Source organism: Periplaneta americana, chromosome 3, assembly GCF_040183065.1.
Source record: "Periplaneta americana isolate PAMFEO1 chromosome 3, P.americana_PAMFEO1_priV1, whole genome shotgun sequence".
Lineage (NCBI taxonomy): Eukaryota > Metazoa > Arthropoda > Insecta > Blattodea > Blattidae > Periplaneta > Periplaneta americana.
The window spans coordinates 45,591,326-45,611,262 of record NC_091119.1 but is presented as its reverse complement, the minus strand read 5'-3'; the positions used below and the strand labels follow the sequence as shown (position 1 = coordinate 45,611,262).

At 35.1% G+C, this 19,937-nt stretch overlaps 1 protein-coding gene across 13 annotated transcripts in view; it reads right to left on the bottom strand.

The window, feature by feature from the left end:
* The window catches only part of pHCl-1 (pH-sensitive chloride channel 1), a 481,286-nt gene that overhangs the window by 98,089 nt on the left and 363,260 nt on the right, over nucleotides 1-19,937 (bottom strand). For all 13 annotated transcript variants that reach the window (XM_069820430.1, XM_069820428.1, XM_069820431.1 and 10 more), the window contains exon 3: nucleotides 17,492-17,575. In XM_069820430.1, the coding sequence (XP_069676531.1) occupies nucleotides 17,492-17,565 (74 nt within the window). In that variant the 5' untranslated portion in view covers nucleotides 17,566-17,575. The remainder of the gene's footprint in view (nucleotides 1-17,491; nucleotides 17,576-19,937) is intronic.

Sequence of the window (19,937 nt, the reverse complement as noted above, 5' to 3'; positions counted from 1 at the left end):
CAAAGTGGGGGAGGCTGGGGAGAACAAAGTGAATTCGATTTAAATAATTAGTTATTTAAACTAGGAAGTTTTGAAATGAAAGCCCTATATGTAATTTAACATAATTTTTATTAAGCAACGATGGAGTGCACAAAGCAGTTACAATCTAAAGAGTGAGTCAGGAGAAATACTAAATATGTTAGTTCACATAAACATGTGTCCAATTTTCCATTAATATTGAGATATAACCGTTTGAATGTTACGCGTAACAAGCATTCAGGGGCGGCTTTCGACATTTGTGGCTCTTGTCTCGTTTTATGTTGTGAAATACATTTATTATATAGTCTCTATTTAGCGGCTCGAATTTTTTTTATAAAATTTCGCTCTCATTGAAATGCACGCAAGCGTTGGTGAAGTCACTTCCTCCCCTGGAGCTGCCAGTCTCGTCTCGGATGCTTTGCGCGTTAGTTTTACCCCTCCCCCTGCTACCTCTGGCCACGAATCCAGAGTTTCCAGGCGCTGCAAAATTTGCAGCAGTTTGTCAGTAGCGCGCAGTTTTAAATACATTTTCTTTAATGTTGTGAGTATAATAAGTGCAACAGTGTTTAATTCTGTACAGTATTTACAGTCTATTCAGTTCAATACCTTAACAATTCAAGAGAAATGTGAAATTAAGTGCCCATCAGTTGAATGTCATAATGGAAAGAGCTGCTAAACAAAATAAAAAGGTCCGCATATTTTTTGCTAATTTATCCTGTATCCCTGCTTTCTTCTCTCGATCTCCTCACAGTCTGTATTAGGTTAATGTGTTTCAAAGACAATTCCATCAGCTGGGGCAACAAGATGGAGTTTTAAAATAACAGCAAATGTTGTTCATGAGAAGAAGGAGCCATTGCTAGAATGTTTTCAAACCATAATGGAATCTGAAACATCTAACAAAATCACAATAAATGAGGCAAGCACGGAACAGTGCACAGTTGAGCAGCGAGATCTGTGAAAATGAAAACCCTAAAAAGCATCGTAAGGTCAAAGGGATTCAGACAAGGGTTGCGGCAGCCAAGGAAGTGTGTGACCTCATTATCACACAAGCTAACACCTGATTCCAGTTCATAGCTCATATGATATTATCTTCTCTTCTGTGTCAAGAAAAATTTGAATGCTACAAAAGCTCATTTCCTGAAAATGATCTAAATGTATGTGTGAAGCTTTTTCCAATGTTCGATAAAGACAAACTAAAAACGGAACTGTGTTGCATCAGAGACAAGAATTCAGAAATATCAGTGACGCAGTCAAGAACTTACAGTTTTTTCTATCAGAGGCCTCATTTTCAGAAGTTGTGAAACTACTACGCATAGCTATCACCATACCAATGACAACTTCCAAACCAGAACGTTGCTTTTCGTGTTTGAAGAGAGTAAAATCCTATCTTAGAAATACGATGAGAGAAGTGACCGCATTACCTATGTTTTCCATTGTAAAGATTATGTTAAACGACATACCGGATTTTAATAAGAAGATGATTCAAAAGTTTGCAACCTACAAGACATGGCGCATGGAACTAATCTATAAATAAAATAAGTTGCTTGGTTTATTTTTGTATGCAGCCCCCCTTAATTCAATACCCACGAGCCGCCACTGAAGTGTTCTAAGTGACAAGAAGGAAAGACTTAATGACTTAGCTATTATAGTTGTTGCTAAACTTAGTATTCCTGCTACCAAAAGACTCAAGTTGCGGGTAAATAGTCTATATAGTAAGTGGAACCCAGGTGATGCAGCAGAGAAAGAGACAGACATACATGTTCTTACTGCATGTTCGTAGAGTACATCCAACCTGAAATAAAAGTAGAGCAACTTCTGACTTTATTATCTTACGGCGCAACAGCCCGAAGTTGGCCAGGGCCTACCTGCGTGACAAATATTTTTTCTTCATAAAGTATGGGTACAAAGTGCTGACGGAGTTGGGGCTCACTTGGAATATGTTCCTTCGTGTACTTTTCTAGAAATTCTCTAAAGTGTTTATTATTCAGTTTATTAAGCGGTATATTAGCATTGACCATCATGACACATAGATCCCTGTAAAACATGGATTTCTTATCGTACTCTCTCTGAGTTTGATGGTACTGCTTGTTTTGAGTTACGTACAACCATATTTCTATGCTTTTTTGTATTGCAGTGTCTTTCAATGCACTGTTTTCTTGTAACTTTTATATCTACGTTGCACAACTTACATATAATGTAAATTATTATTGGCTCCGAAATCCTGAATTAAGTCCTCCAGCCTTTCATACTTCGAAGTTTTGTCTTCGGCATTTTATCTCGTCACAAATACAAATGTTACGTTAAATAAATAATAAGACTTTTACATTTCACTGGTTTAAAGCACTCACTATGACCGTGTTCCGGCTTCAACACAAACTAGAGTGAGCGTGAGTAAGATGCGGTTCTATGTTGTATCAGAGCGTATTCCGAATCTCACCGGTGAGCAATCCTATGGCATCACGGTGTTCCGAATTCCACCGATGACGTCATTGATACTCCACCGGTGTCGCACCGGTGCCATCAACTTGCAGAGGTGGTGGCAGTCTCCATCAGCCGCCGTCAGTGAATCTGATTGGTACTTGTATAGGGCGGGAATTAGCAGACGAATGACATCGTGCACTGTTGTGTCATGGCGGTGTGTTCTGCTTTAGTTCTGCTGTATTGTTTGTAATGAGCACAATGTAAAAACAATATGTTAATGGCTTATGAGCGAAAATGTCAACGGACCCGTTATTACTACCGGTTCAAGAAATACATTGTTTATGCTATCTTTTCTTTGAACGAGATGGCTGTACGGAAATTTCGCAAAATTTTGCTAGCGTAGCACTGACAACAATTTGTACAGTCGCCATGACAGCCATCTATCCTTCCAGCAGTTTTGTTCCTTATTTCGCTGCAACGTGACGTCATTGATGCCACCGGACCGGTGAGATTCAGAATACGCTGATTAGGCGGGACGTATCCCTGGACTGTGACGTCAGGTACAGTATGAGAGTAGGCAACTGTATTCCAGCTTAGACGTAGCTGAAATACTAAGCTTAGTTATTGCTTATTTACATGATATCAACACATTTCAGTAATTGGTCCAATTCATGTAACGACCATGGAGGAAAATATATAATAATGAATTACTCCTAACTTATATAAAATATATGGAGTCCGCAGGTCTTGATTGTAACAAGAGCAGGAAGATTAAGATGGAATGGACAAGTTATGAAAATTGACAATTCCTAGAGTCTAAAAAGAGTCCTAACTGATAATCCTGGAGGACATAGGAACCGAGGATGACCAAAAACTAGATGAGTGCAGGAGGATTTAAGTACGATAGATTGTCGTAATTGCAGCAACTGTAGCACAGAACCGACTGACATGGCGGGAAATCATTGAACAGCTCAAGGCTCTCCAGAGCAGCACACACTGGTGTGTCGCGCGGTCCCATGAAGTGTGTCGCGAAATTTTGGAATTGAAAAATAAATTTCATGCCATCCAGAACGTCTCTTTACAACGCATTTTTATTTTTACAAAAGGTTTTGATATGGTACATTTTATTTTGAGACAGACTTTAGCAATGAAATTAATAAACTGAAAAGCGCACAAATGTGCATTGTTTCAACCTTAGTTAGTTTGCATTTGCGTAGTCGCGTATTGATCTTAGTCTTTTTGTGCACTGTTCTATGTGGTAGCGTTCACAGACTTTACTACACAATTCACACACGCATGCTTGGGTTGGGTCGTGATACGTCTTGTTGGTATATATTAGATGATGGAAGCCGTGGATTGCCAGTCTAGTCACGACGTGCCGCAGTTCGAAATTTGGGGTCGTCAATGTTCGGTCTGTCATGGCTCCGGTACCGTAGAACTCAGGCATACTTCTTCTCTTTTTCTTTCCATGATCTTCATTTGGTTTCCAAAAGTCTTGGTGTGTTGTAACAAATACCGAAGTTTGATATCTTCTGTTAGGAAAGGTTCTCTAGCTAGGAGATGTAAACATTTACCAATTGTGATCTAGTTGCTTTTGATAGTCCAAGTGCTCTTTTTAGATATGTTGATTTTACCTTTTCTAATGCATTTAGGTTACTTTCTGTGAGATGACTCCATATAATCTCAATTCCGTAGCATAGTATCGGCATGATTTTGACCTTGAATATGTTTAGGGCTGTTTCTAGGCTGAGTAGCCGTATATTTTTTATGTCGTGCATTGCCATTACTGCTTGGGCTGTCCTCTCTGTCACGTGTTTTGTGAAGCATTTGGCGGTTGGCTGCAATGTCATTCCGAGGTATTTAAAGTCTGGTGAGAGTTTGATTTTTTCCCCCTCTGATGATGATTTCAGCAGCTGCGGGTGCTTTGCCCCCATTTCTAAATATCATCATTTCCGTCTTTAGTATGTTTATGTGCAACTCATGTTTAGTGCACCATTAGCAATGAAATGTGAAGACCTGCAACAATGTTCAGTTCAATTTTTCTGCCTGGCGGTAATTCTAATGAAAGTGAACACCTGCAATTCGTAATTCGTTTACTCTTCCCACTTAGTAATAAACAGAGTTTAGAATCGTCAGAAAATATTGGTCAGTTTCAGTATATAGTACGTGTGAGCGAGTGATCAAGCACTTTTAATAAAATAGTCGCACTATTTTGATTTTATCATGGACAAATTTTGAATTCAAAAAAGACAATCTGAATCGAGTTCTGAGTTAGATGATAGCAGTGCTAATTCAAATAATGTGAGCGAAAATTCCCTCAGGATTCACAAAAACGTACTGCGTTTCGTAAATATAGTGATAAATAATTGTAATATGGTTTTACGTGGCGTAGAATTAATATAAACAAAATTACGAATGTCTTATATGCTTAAATGTTTTGTCAAATCAATCGATGGTGTCTTAAAAAAAATTAGAACTTCCGTTTTCAAAGTCATTGTAAATCAGCATTTTCTACCATGAAAATAGTGAAATCTAAACAAAGGAACAGACTGAAGATGATTTACGTGTTGGCCTGTCAACATTCAGGCCACGTAAACAGAAACTCTGTGCAACCCACCAAGTACAGACTTCACATTCATTTAAATAGATGAGTTTTCAAAAACGAGAATAAAAATCTTTCATCGGACATCCAGCGTAGATAGGTTGGGATTTTTGGCGCATACTTCTGTTTTTTTCTAATGTCACGCAAGTTGGTATTATTTTTATAGAATTTTCGATTGCGTGTTAACATCGACCTATCTACAACAGTGGATGTCTGACACCACATAGAAGTTATCAGTGCTTTTTTTTTTTTTTTTTTTTTTTTTAGCGAAAAGCGCTGGAACGGCATTCCGGTATCTTTTTGTTGCATTTTTCATCATGGAACAAAATATGTGTGAATAACTAAGTTTTCAATATAATTTTTCTTTGAATTCAGCTTAGACCTCAAAAGTCCTACTTGGACAAAAAGGAAGTTAAAAAGACAAAATTCCCGTGCAATGAACAGTAATCATCTCCCCGTCCGCTATAAAATATTCTACACAGAGTTCCGCCATATTTTTTTCCAGAAGAAAATCACTGGTTGTTATTATTATATTAGTATCATTACTAATAAAAAACAAGTAAGTGTGTCGCGATATCGTGAACGTTTGGTAAAGTGTGTCGTCAGTCAAAAAAGGTTGGGAACCACTGCTTTAGAGGGCTATAGTACCAACGAAGAAGACGAATAAGAAGACATTTAAACGATCAGTGCACGTTCATGCTCTATTAAAATCAATAAGTGTTGCTCTATTGAGGTCGTTCTTTTTTAAGAACATTACTCTTCATAAACCGAGCGACCAAATTTTTCGTCCTTTGTGTTTACTTTACTTTTGTACACTTCGCCTTTCATTCACTCCGAGTAAAGTCTGAGAACCTTGGTGACCAATACACGCAACCACCGCGAGCGATCCATTGTTCGGAGAATATAAGATTTAGATTACAGCTAAAATGTACACGGGCTCAGTCGTGCTAGAAGAACATGTCTAGAGACCACAGATTTTCACATTAGCGACAAAAGCGACAAATCATTGATTAAAAAGAAAGTTGTATTTCTTTGCGAATGCGTCTATAACAATAGCAAAAATTACATTATTTTTATCACGAATTTTCGCGATAGATGTGTTTTAGAGTGAAATAAATTATTTCGGCGAAAAAATCGAAATTTATTAAACATTTTCATTTCATTACATTTTTAAAGGTTTGTTGCACCGTATAAACACCTTTAACTTGTGAACATAATATTCACTCTTCTTACAAGCTGGAAGCTAGAATTGGGAAACATAGATTCCAAAGGAGATTAAGAGATCATCCTTACTTCCAAATTCGGTCATTGACACTTGGCAGAGGGGAAAAAGGTACTGTCCATCTGAAAAATTGATTTTGTTTTTGCTGGTGTTATACTAAGGCTAAGGTTGTTGCTGTTTTAGGAACTTTTTCTGATATTCAGTTGTAAAGATGGGTCGAACGTCGAGAGTTACATTTCATTCCAGAGCTAAAGAATTTGCAAGTGAGGATCTTTATGTATCCGAGACTAACATTTCAATGTGTAAATTTTGTAATGTACGAGTAGATTAGGAAAAACGAGACGCAGTGTCTAAACATTGTTTCAGAAATAAAGATCATGTGCGCCTTAAAGAAAAAAGTGTAGCTCCTAAAAGACAAGTATCAATGAAACCATTTTTATCATTATTTTGACGCCTAACACGTAATATAGCGTTATTTCTTCAAGTAAAAATCCCTTTCCAAATTATACGAAATGATTGCGACTATTTTGTTTATATGACGTCATTCCATTTTCGGCCAATGAAGTGTAATGAAATTTTGAATTCTATCCAATCACAGTCATACATTGCGATAATTTCTGCAGCTCGATTTATCACTATCAATTTATCGCATGGTCGTTCTTTTGTTTAGTCGGTGTCGTCAATTGTTCCCACGTAAATCGTTGAGCATGAATCCATTGTTCTAAATAAGTGCGAAATCCTACTTCCACATCTACATCTTCTGTTTCCATGTCCATTGTATCTAAAGAAAATGACACTCCTTCATAACAATTATTTATTTAATTAATATATTCATCAGGTTATTTGTAATTATAGTATAAAATATTTATATTAAATTATGATTTCAGCAGATAATGAAAACGTATTTCTGTTATAATAACAAGAGAAAAGCGCAATACGTGTAATTAACATTTTAAAACCTGTATTTCACTTTTCTCAATTGGCATTACTGAATAACATTCAATTTCTTTATTTCAGTAATCGTTATTCATCTATTTCGACTTCATGATGTCTGAATAGGTTAAGTATTCATAAATATACAAATATATAAAAATATTTTGTGAGCTAATTTTAGGGATTATATTATTTACATTTTAATTTTATTCACGAAATAGTCTAAATAAATGTCACTCGAGGTCTGAGATTTGCCGATAAATCCACGAGCGAAGCGGCAAATCTCAGACCTCTTGTGACTTTACTATAGATAATCTTACAACTAATTAGCGATGAAAGGCGAACTATAATATTTTTATCACAATTTTTTTTTTTGAAATTAATGCGAAATTCTATAGTCTTTAAACATGTACATCCTTGTAGCTAAACAGCGTTTCTCTGCACCCATTATGAAGAGTGGGCCTTCAGACGATCTCAAAGGGGAGACACGTACTTTTCCTTAATAGTCAATAGTCAATAGTATGTAGTCATTTTGTCGTTCATTTAGCCTTTGTCCTCTATAATTAAAAAAAAATGAATAAATAAAATAAAAAATAAATAAATAAATTTCCGGACGTAGATTCTACCCGTAGTACAGATTCTTTCCTCTTCCAGTCCGCGTTCATGCTAGAAAGAAACAGCTGAAACTTAACACAGAAAGAATTAAGGATCGACCTTATAACATTCTCCACAAACATTTAGAACGCTAAAGTGTACTTTTTAATGAGTCCTTTGTGAGTTATATGTTAGATGCAATTAGTAAGAATACAATTTTGACGTTACCGTCGACGTTATAATATACGATAGTGAAATAGGCTAAAAACTTAATGATTTCATGACCGATGTTTAACTTTTTTAACTAGGTAATCAACTTGGAAAGCACGGACATTTATACAAAACCAATTTCCCACGTGTAAACAACCACTCGGAAGAATCTGTCAGAATTCACATCTTTCTGTCATCTTATATAAATATTATTGAAACTGCAATATTTTCCTTGTACCGTGACAATCTTAATGATGTAACAATATTTATATAAAAACAATTACTAGTGTCCTAATTTCGCCATTTGAAAGTAATAGCCTACGTCACCTATAGGCCTCTCTTATAATAATTGTCAGTACATTGCTGCGGCCGTCGTGCGCTGGCTGCAGTGTGAAAGAAAAATCCGGTATATGTATCTATATATAATTTGACTGGCAATGGAAATTACGGGAAAACGGCTAAACGGATTTTAATAAATGACCCCTCATTTTGAAGCTATTTTGAAGCTTGGTACCCGAAGTTTTTCAGAAAAATAGTAACTCTCAGTGAAGCGTTAGTTTTCCTACATAATTTTCCTATTTTCCAAAATTAATCTTTCGTCAGTTTTGAGAACTAATTGGATATCAGTATAAAACAAAACACACACTATAATAAACAATAGGATGTTACACGAAGGCCATGACCTGCAGGATTGCTGACATATTTAGAGCTCAAATTAAATTGGTTATCAAAAACTTCAAAACTTACTAAAAATAATTTACAGGTCTGATTTTGCGGTGCGTAATTTTGTGAGTACAGCTGTGTATTGGATATTAAAATCTACAAAATTTGAGGTGGTTTGATGACATTATTACCATTAGAAATGAAATATTATTATAGTTAATGCCATGATGTGACTGCTTTTCATTAATATGATATATATTAATGCTATATTGATGATATGAAAGTGAAACATTTTGGGGTTATGGAATAGAGGATATCTTAAATTAGCTCTTCATTTATATAATTTACTGAGTGGCGGCTATATAGTATATAACTACAAAATTTACGTAAGATAATAATAATATTATTAAAAAGCAAATAATTTTATAGTTATTAACCAAGTAGGGTTGGGTCTTTTTCATATATTTAATATCGGTATGGTGTAGATACTTATATGCGTCATTATCTTCAGTATTGGCTTGAGAGAGCGCAAAAATTACAGTTCCTGAGGAAAGACCAGAAGGTATTACTTACAGATAAAATAAGCCCACAAAATTATGTAGTCTCCCTATCATTTCAGCAAGATCTCTTAGCAGGATAAAATGATTTTTACCCTCTACATTTCAAGCTCTACATGCAGCAACTATACCAAGATGCTATGCTATTGTTCGAAAGCATCTACAATCCACAATAACCTGAAATAGCTATTGCTTTACTTCCACATGAAAAACCCACTGATCGTCCTGACATTGTTACTTGCGTTTTCGCGTTGAAACTCAAAACCTGAAGGTGTATAGGTTCAAGAGAAAGTATTTGGCATAAAAAAACATTCAGAGGGAGTATGTTTCATTATTACGGAAGCAAATATCTTTCAAAATGTCTGGTATTCTTTATTGAAAATAAATCTGAAAAAATTTTATTTGAACGTCTAATGAACTTAGTTTCCAGCATTTGCTGCACAAGCCACTAGTAAGTATTATAATCATCAGAAGATCAATTGCATCCTGAATAATTTTTCCAGGACAGAAGCCAAACTGTGAAGAAGTAACAATCTTATGTCGTTTAAAGTGTTCTCTCAACTTTAAGAGTAAAACAACCTCTAGTATTCTACAAAAAATAGGTGAAATAGCTATTGGCCTGTAATTTACATCGCAATCTCTTTCATCATTCTTGTAATGAGGGCAGTTTTTGCTAATTTAAATTTTTGAGAAAAAATTCCACACTTTTAAAATGTATTATTGCATGCAGTAAGTATAAAAATTATACAGTTTGATCCGTTTGAGTATGAACAATATTAATTTATTATTATAAAGCTATTATGATAGTAGGAAAAATGTCTTGCTAGTTATAGCCTATTATGATTAAAAGATGGGAGTTTCTATATATGACAATCAACAATGCATAACCTGAAATGACAAATGAAAATCTTAGTTGATTAAAATGGCTGCTATAAATCAACAGCAGGCACATTGTGTTCTTTGGTATGCTAAATTTGAGTGTTAAAAGATTTCAAAGGGAATATCGACGTGAGTATGGTGTGCGTATTGTAGATTCCATAATGTTGTGGTATCAAACATTTGTAGAAACAGGTTTTGTGTTAAAAAAAAAAACATGCAGGAGGTCGCAGGCGAAACCCAGTACGAGAAGCATCTATCTGTATCCCCAGATCTAACCCCTCCTGACTTCTTCGTGTGGTGTTTTGTTAAAGACATTGACTATTCACAGAAACCCAGGAACATTTATTTTATGATCTGAGAGTAAAAATTACTTAAGGTTTTCAACAAATCATCCCCCTTATGTTACAACGGACAAAGGCTGAATTGCATCACCCTTATGAGTTGTGCAGGGTGCGCAATGGGGGGTCATGTTGAGCTCTGAGGAATCTCCCATCTTTCAGTGTTGTATATACAAAGTTTCAACAAATAAAGTCCAATAGTAAATGTTTTACGGTGTTGTTATTTTATCCATACTCAAACGGATCACCCTGTATCTAGCTACATAAAACTCAAGTTTGGTTCAAAATGCACATTAAATTGCACTCTAAAATTTCGTTTGAACATTTTTTTTATCACGGTATGCTTTTTTTGCTTCTTTTTAAGCTCTACAATTCTGACATCTACAGTATACAGTAGATCAAACAGCAACACTTACATGTTCTCACGAAGTTCCTTTTTGTAGCTCTATTGTGCAAAAGCTGTGATTTCATTGCGTCTAAACGCCTGCGCAGAGTATAATTTATCACATCTACGGGATTTATTTCCTTCCACTTTATGTATTGCGAGCTGAGAAGAGCGTTCAGTTGTTTATATCGAAACTGCCCTTTCTCAATGCGGACTTAAAATAAACTGTCGTGACGCCCAGCGGTGAGCCGGAGCAGTAACGACATAGTCTGCGTAATAAATCTCGCACTTCTCCTGTGATTCCTCAACGTTTTCTGTCTCCTCCTAATATAAAAAAACTCACTCATTTAAATTAATTTAGTTTAAGTGTATCCGAGCTGTTAAAAAACAGTGCGTTAAATTTAATTACGGCCATGAGTTATTAGAGCAACTGGCTACGAACTGGAAGGTCCTGGGTTCAACTCTAGATGGTGGCGGGATATTTCTTGTTGCTCAAAGATCCAGGACAGTCCTGGGTTCCACTCAGACTTTTATCACATTCAGTGAGAGAAGTGGGAAAAAACCAGAGGCGGTATGCTACCCCAAGATTTTCCTCTGGCATACCTCGATTTAAAAAAGGTATACCTCCTCACTTCCGGTGCTTATTTCCGAAGACATTCTGAGCAAAAAAGTCATATAAACATGTGTCCTAATCTCAATATTTTCAGAGTTACACTTATTTGAAGTTGTTAGTAAAATACCTGTTTTCTTTAGTTTTAAGGGTACAATAATGTTACAAATAGAGAATGAACTATTCAGAAGTGTCATTTCCTTAATTGGATAGTGTTGTGAAGCTAAAATGTATTGTTAATTGTTTTGTACAGATTTTGTTTTTCAATTTTTAACTAAAAATGACATCATTCGTACGCAATTATCACAACAATTTTTACAAATCATATGAATTTAGGATCTTGATCCTTTACAGTTTAATTATGCATCCTAATGTACAGTCTTAAAGAATTTACGAGAGTGGCGTGATTTGTAAATGCGTAAGAAAAATGTAATTTTGTAGTTAAAAATCGAAAAAAAAAAAAATCTGTACGAACTATGGAATTCACAAACATAGCTTCAGAATACTAGTTAATTAAAGAAATGATACTCCTGAATTGTTCATTCTTTATGTGTAATATTCTTTTACCCTTAAAACTAAAGAAACAAGTATTTTACAAACAACTTCAAATTAGTGTAACTCTGAAAATATTGAGATTAGGACAAATGTTTGTATGACATTTTTTCCTCAGAATGTCTTCGGAAACAAGCTCCATAAGTGTCGGTAAGTCCTCATGAATCATCCTGTAGAATCAAAGTGTGACAGGAAGAATTAGATCAGTGGAGAAAATTCATGACCCCATCAAGGATCAAACTCGGGACTTTTCAGCTTGCGCCTTAACCACAACGCTACCGCACGCCCCTTCTCTTTACGTACCAAGTTAAATATTTACATAACTCTTGTAAACTTGGAAAACATATTTGGAAGGACCAGAGATGATATACAGTAATTAATATTATGTTAAGATATTGTTATATATTCATATTAGGCTATGAAGTAAACAACGTTTGTAAAATTAAAATTGAGGAGTTCTATGTAATAGGGACCCATGACAGGAAACCATATTTTGAGAAAAATAGGAATAAAGAATTGAAATATGCGTAAAATTTTATTTATTGCCTTTTTACTTGTGCAACATTATACAAAAAATAATCTTTCATGTTTATTCTATCAAGTGCTCAAGTGCTACGTAGAAACTAAGTTTTTCTTCAGTTTTCATATAGTTAATGATGTTCGAAGTGATGCTTATATGGGTCCTTTCTAGGAGAACAGCTGTTTATGGTCCTTTTTACATAGAAGTGTTGCATTGTTATGTTATATAATGTGGTAATATAAAAATACAACATAGGAGTAAATAGAACACAAAAATTATCTTAAACAAATTTTAACAAAATGTAAACATGAATCACATTGTATAAAATTTGAAACTTAAATTATTCTTTCTTAACACTAAGTGAAGTTAATCATTCAGATTTAGTTCATCATTTAGCTCCTAGCTCCTTCACTTCTGGATTGCAGGAAAACGTATTCGTACCAAGTAATATCATTTGGTCCAGAAATTTAAATAAACTGCACACAGCTTTTTCTTTTGCTGGGTTCAGTTGCACAGGCTGGCTCCCCAATAATTTAGTGTTAAAATTCATGTCAGTCATTTTTCTTGAAGTATTTCTTGTTTAAATCTTCTTGTTTTGTTACTGTACATTTTTCAAAACATTTATTTTTACAGCAGTGTGTAACTAGAAGAAACTGTTTGCTAGAAATAGCTTCACCGGTAATAGATGTATAGCTTTCGCCGGAATTCATTTAACCTTCTTCACAGCACGATTTCTTCTTGATTGTCCCTTGCGTTTCTTAGTTCCATCATTAACAGCTATCTCAGACATCTTGAAATAACATAATCAATAGCACAACTGCAGTTCATACTCGTAATGGCTTGTCTCTCCTACAACAATCGATTTCAAAATGGCTGTCACACGTTCATAAATCGAGATATCGCAATGAAACTTTGCAGGCGTAATAATGTAATTATAATAATAATGTTTTATTTTCGCTGGCAGAGTTAAAGCCATAAGGCCTTCTCTTCCACTCAACCAGCCTTAATCAATACAATACATATTTAAATTACGAATATTTACACTACACTTAAAAGGTTCTCCAGCATTATTCTTCAGTTAATTTAACGATTAGTAGACTACATATTTATTTAAATTTAGATAAACCTATAAGGTAAAGTAGTAACTTAATTTATGAGCTAATTTAATTCAATCAATTATAATTATAGATACTCAGAAAATGCAATCTCCCTAAAAAGGATTCATGACAGTATGGGCCCGTATTACATAGAACTCCTCAATTATAAAAATTTTTAGTAGGTCATTTTACGACGCTGTATCAACATCTTAGGTTATTTAGCGTCTGAATGAGATGAAGGTGAATATGCAAAGCATTTAAGGCAAGTATGCTTGAAAATAACTGAACTAAGGCACATCATACTTCAAAAATATTTTTTTTTTAAACTTATGCTGATAAAATGACAGTCAGCATATTGTACCACATACTGTAGTTTTTTTTTCTTTTAGTGTTGACATGTGATAACATTATTAATGCACTGTTCTGGATGGATGGATGGATTGTTGGTAGAAGACAGGAGAAAACCACAAGGACTGAGACCAATTATTATACGGGTCTTTATACTATTTCTAAATTTTGACATGGGTGGGAAATGGTCGATAACTGAAGGGTTCAGAACCATAATGGGCCAAGCGCCATTTACTAAAACTGTAGAAAACAAGGATTAAAATTAAGTTATTACTATAATTCAGTGGATACATATAGCAAGTAATATAAAGTATGCACATTAAAGCTAAATGATATGTCAATCTTAATTAAACTGTGGTATTCACTTAATTTTAACCCTTGCTTTATCAGTTTTTAATAAATGGCGCTTGGCCCACTATGGCTCTGAACCCTTCAAATTTTGCCTGGAGCCAGCTGAATCGGAGCGTACGTTCATGTTCTGCAATGACACTTTGGAGATCGTCTAATTTCTCATGGAATACCATTCCCGTACCCTTCTTGCTCCCCGCATCTCATGGCTCCAGATGCCTACATATGGGACATGTTGAAAGAATCAGTTTTCAATGCAGATGACCCACTTACAAATATTCCCTAATTACGCCGGAAGATAACGTCATTTTTTGTGTCCTTACAGCAACCTTTGTTCATCAACATGTTCAGTAATCTTCAGAAACGTTATGAACAATGTGTGACACGTGATGGTACACATTCTGAACACATTCTATACCAACGCAATTAAATAACATTTCAGTGTCGTTTGTTTTGCTATATCTGTTGGTCAGTTGGCGTTTCCATATAGACATACTGTACATAGTTTTTACTTAAATGCTTCAGTTTTGTCACATTTCAGTGATTATTACACTCAGTGGCGGTTCCTCGGGGGAGGGAAGGGTGGAACGTCCTCCTCACATTTTTCTTCTTTTGAAAGTAAATATCAAATGAAATATATGCCTTGAAATTCGAGGAAGATCTGATAATTTTTAAGTTCACAGCTATAAGAAAACCTCGGTTGATCGAGTTTTTAACGACGCGCACTCATGTGCTACTAGAAAACTGTGAGAAGGATGCGAGATTATTTGTGTGGAGGAATGTCAATCCATTGTTCCTTTACTGCAGTTAATACACATAGGGAACAGCGCGCTAGCGGCCAAAGAAAGAAGCAGAGTTTTAAAGCAAGTAAATGAACGAAGAGGGAGGAGATCCTCCTCTGAATCAGCGCATGGGCGGGAAATAGAAACCGACTGGTCTTGCAGCAAGCTCGCTACCGCTGCTATCTAACGATGCTGCATTCAACCAGACTATAACACATCTAGGAGGAGAGACAATAAAAACAGTTTTAACGCAAAGCTATGAAAGACACCATACATATATTTTTTAATTATAGATCAAAATATATTATTCATTGCACTTTATATAGGCTACTATTCATGGTTTTAAACTTTCGAGGATATATGAAAGTTGAAGTTGGATTTATATAAAACAAAGAGGAAGTAGTTCTACATTTGTATCGCAGATTTTTTGGCCCCTGAAATTCACTTCCATTCATTGTCTACTAGACAGGACAACAGCCAAGTTGTCAGTTTTGCACAAATACCTTTGAAATTGAAAGTACTGCAAACTACATTATTTTTAATATAAAAAAATTAATCAGCCACCGGCAGCTTTGAACAATAATGGTAGTATGACTTTACAAGAACTGACATTCTTCAAAAGCATGTGATACTGAACTTGTAAAATGTACATGTGACAACACAGACCACGTGGGTGGGTGCAGTTTTCTCGCTTTCCTAACAGATTATTTCTCATTCTCATTTCCGTAAAACGGTTCCGGTTACGTGTTAGTTGCTGGTCTCTTCAAACACGTGTGATGCTGTATGTGCGTGAAAAATGCTGCGTGGTTGTGAATTTCCTTGTAATTGTTAATTTTTGCAATTATTCAACAATGAATGGAAGTGAAAACATATAATATTTTGGACAATTTAGGAAACTCAGTTTACAAAAACAGATTATTGCTATACAGAAGGGAAGGCCAACCCCAACACTACCTAGTCTTACAAGTATGCATGTAGGCTAATTTGTAGCATGTTTCTCTCAATAAGATGTCATTTTGCGCTGTTAACTTCTTTCCTCCTCTCAAGAAATATGCAGGAGCCGCCACTGATTACACTTCTGCTTTGAAGAGATACATTCAAATCGTTTAAATGACCTTTTAAATCTGTCCTACTATGAACTATACTTCGTTCTATAACGTCTGACAGGAGAAGTAAACATTGCCGGCAGAGGAGGAGAGAAGTAAAATTGCTATTCAGCCAATGGCAGAGGTCTCATTCCACGCTTGTCTTGAAGTTGGACGGGGGTAGAACGCTTCACACCTCCCAGCTTCAAGTCAAGCGTGGAATAAGACCTCTGCCATTAGTTGAACAGCAATTAGTATACCCCTTTCCTCTCTGCCGACAATGTTTACTTCTCCTGTCAAACATTATGAAACGTAGTATAGTTGAACTAATAAACTTGGACTCCACCACAGTCATTGCCCTCTTGCAACTCCCGCACATAGCAACGCCATGTCTCTCTTCAAGTTTTCAATCGGACGTATAGTGCTATTACGTCACAAATTTTCAAGTTGGGACTGCCTGTTTTAAACCATATGTAGGTCTACATGGATTAATAAAAATGTATCAGTTCTTGTCTCTCCTATAATCCCTGATAGTCTGTAAAACCAATCCACTTTCACTTTTTGTTTATGCAAATACATGTAGTGCTATAATTTTCAGAAACATAATTTTGATCTTATAATTTTGTCTTATGACTTAACACTGCCTACTTTTCTGAATTACATAGATATTCCGTCACCAGAGTCACATTTCGTCTGAGATTCTGAGCGATACAAACTGATAATGGAGTCTTTAAATGGGTTTTAAATGTCTGACATGTTTAATCCCTAAACATGTTTAAGAATATTAAAACAGTTTTCACAACTCAATTATTGTCGAAATCTGGAATATACAATTTTATTAAGTTTTAGGAGATAGGAATTAAACATCTTTAATTTAAGTTACAAAATAGAGAAATTTACAGAAAATTGAAAAAAAAAACGGTAACCCGAAGATAACATAAATCAATAAAATATATGCTAATTTACAAACGAAAAGGAAAGCGGAGCCAAGGGATCCAAGTTAAAAATGGACTGACCAAAAGAAATACGAAACCGAAGCAAACGGGCATGATTATGATATTTTTTTAAATTAAATTTCGGACTGGAATAATCGAATTGACAACTTTTGCTTTTTGTAAGTTCGTTGTAAACAGGACCATTTTCTGACACAAGGAAGGTTGTGCAACTGTTGGTTTATTTTTCAGCATTCTGGCTGAATGTGAACTCACTTCCATAAGGAAATGCGTGGGGTGCAAAGTGTCGCCATGAACCTTCGTGTTGTGGTGGTATTCAGTTACCTGATCAACTGTGCATTCATAAGGTCAGTTTATACGATAAAAATACTTACAAATCCGATCCGCGGACGTGCCATAGAATGAGTAATATGGCGGCCGCGCGCAGCAGCTCCACAAATAAACCCATCTTAGGACATCTGCAACAAGAGAGATATGTTTTAAATGAGGGAGGAGTTAATGTTGAGTTGTTTAATAGAAGTTTGGATAGCGCTTTTTAATATTGAGCGTGAAGTATAGAAATCATGATGTTTTCAAAATTGGTTGTACCTTCGCCTTCAGACGATAAAAGAGTATGCTATTTGATAGTACCGTTTGTTTCTCAGTACCCTAGTTTGTAGTTTGTAATTATATTTTTTACAACCATAAATTGGTTATGATGTTTCATAATTATGTAAACAGAGTGGTTTGTGTGCCATCATTTAAAATTAATTATACATAAAGTACGTGCTGTCTAGTAATTCAACTAGATCTATTCCACACAAATTGTTTGTACTACATTTATATTGTACGTGGTTGGCATTTAAATCATCTAATAATATGAAGAATGCTACTTAATATATTTTCAGATAAATGGTTATTGTTAGGTGGACGATACACGTTATACTAGATACTTTCAATTACAGTAGTAGGTTGTTCACAGTAGAGATATTTTATTAAACTATTTTTGTAAATGTTTCATTCATATTGCATATTTTTATTTTTACAATCATCAATTGGTTATGATGTTTCATAATTATATAAACAAAGTGGTTTGTGTCCATCATTTAAAATTATAAAATGAGTGCTGTTTAATAATTTAACTAGATCTATTTCACACAAATTGTTTGTACTATATTTATATTCTACATGTTTGACATTTAAATCACCTAACATTATAAATAATGATACTTAATATATCTTCAGGTAAATGGTTATTGTTAGGTGGACGATACATGATTTACTAGATATTTTCAATTACAGTAATAGACAAGGATAGTTTAAGTCCGGAATCTTTACCGTGGAAAGACTCATCATGCCATGTTTGCAGTTTTTCTTGGGAAAGGTAAATGCGGTAGCTTCCTGTTGCTTTCAACACACCACTGTCTCTTTCGTACCTTAAAAGGTCTCAGGAGATCTCAGCATAGAGGTGAGGAGAGTGGATTTGACTAATTAGGCCCTGCGGACTTCACCAAAATTCACCGCAAAGATTAATATCAGTTCCATCAGGGTTTTTGATCCGATCAAAGACCGGAAAATTCTTACAAGAATTTAAAAAAAATTGTTTAAATAAAACACTGTGGAGGGAGTATAGGTAAAATAATCAAAATAGGCCTATTTTATATGTAGTGTACGATCATCCAACCAAACGTGGGATAATTTAGAACTAATTGTGCTATCCAGTCAAGCCTAAGGTTTGGCAACGCTGCCTGCACTTCTCAAATCAAAAGTGTTACGTGAAGAAAGGCATGTCAATACGTACTGTTGTGTACTTTGTTTAGTGAGAGTGAGATGCCACCGAAGCAAAAGTGTGTGTTTTCGGACGTTTTAAGCTGTAATTACAGTATAACATAATTTCAGTGACTATAAGTGGGGATTTTTTTATTTCCGTTCGACTATTATAATATGTAGGATACATGGATTTGCAAAATATAGTTCGCACGCAGGACCCAGAAAAGGCGGCTTCCTTATCTTAGCAGTGGTACAGCTGGAAATGTCATTTAAAGGGTGAGTAGGCCAAATTATCTTAGTTTACAAATTTTTTTTTTTAAGTTTCTCGCTTTTTGCAATTTAAAATATGGGATCCCTACGTTAGTTGCAATATGAAAATAATTAATATTACCATCATTAGTAATAATATTGTGCATTGTAGCTGATACTGAATTAACTTATTTTAATTTTTTTAGATATTGCCGTAGAATTCACCTTCCATTGTCATTTCACTAAGCCATTGGGTTCGCCTCGATTTTTCCTGTTGCTGACGTAGAGTGCATATTATCTCTTTTTCCATCAATACGCGATCTTTTCCTATCATTGAGCCATGTTTACTTTTCTTTCGTTTAGAAGAAACTGGCGGCCGACTTCAATGGTGATCATCTGAAGGGCATGCTCATCATCGAACAGTTCATCTATTATTTTTTTTTCAGAAATACCTGCTCTCGTTTTTCTGGAAGTTGGTATCTGCGTTTAGAACTTTTGTAGCACTTTCCACTCTTTACACAATTCCTACAGTTTTTCAACATTGTGTTGAAACTTTCTTGTAGGAATTTGTACTTTCTCCTAAAACACTTCCACTTCTTTCATAGCCAGATGTGAACTAGAACGTAAGTTCAATTTTATTTTACACGTATTGTGGAAGAAAACTTTTGAAACCTGGTCATTACAAGTCAATTTTGCATCCACTATTTGTCTCTCATCATTCCTTAACAACGAGTCAGACTTTCTTGTTTCCATTTCCCATTACTTTTTAACAACAATATTGCTAAATCATATCAAGTGTCCTTGGGCTAATATTATACTTGC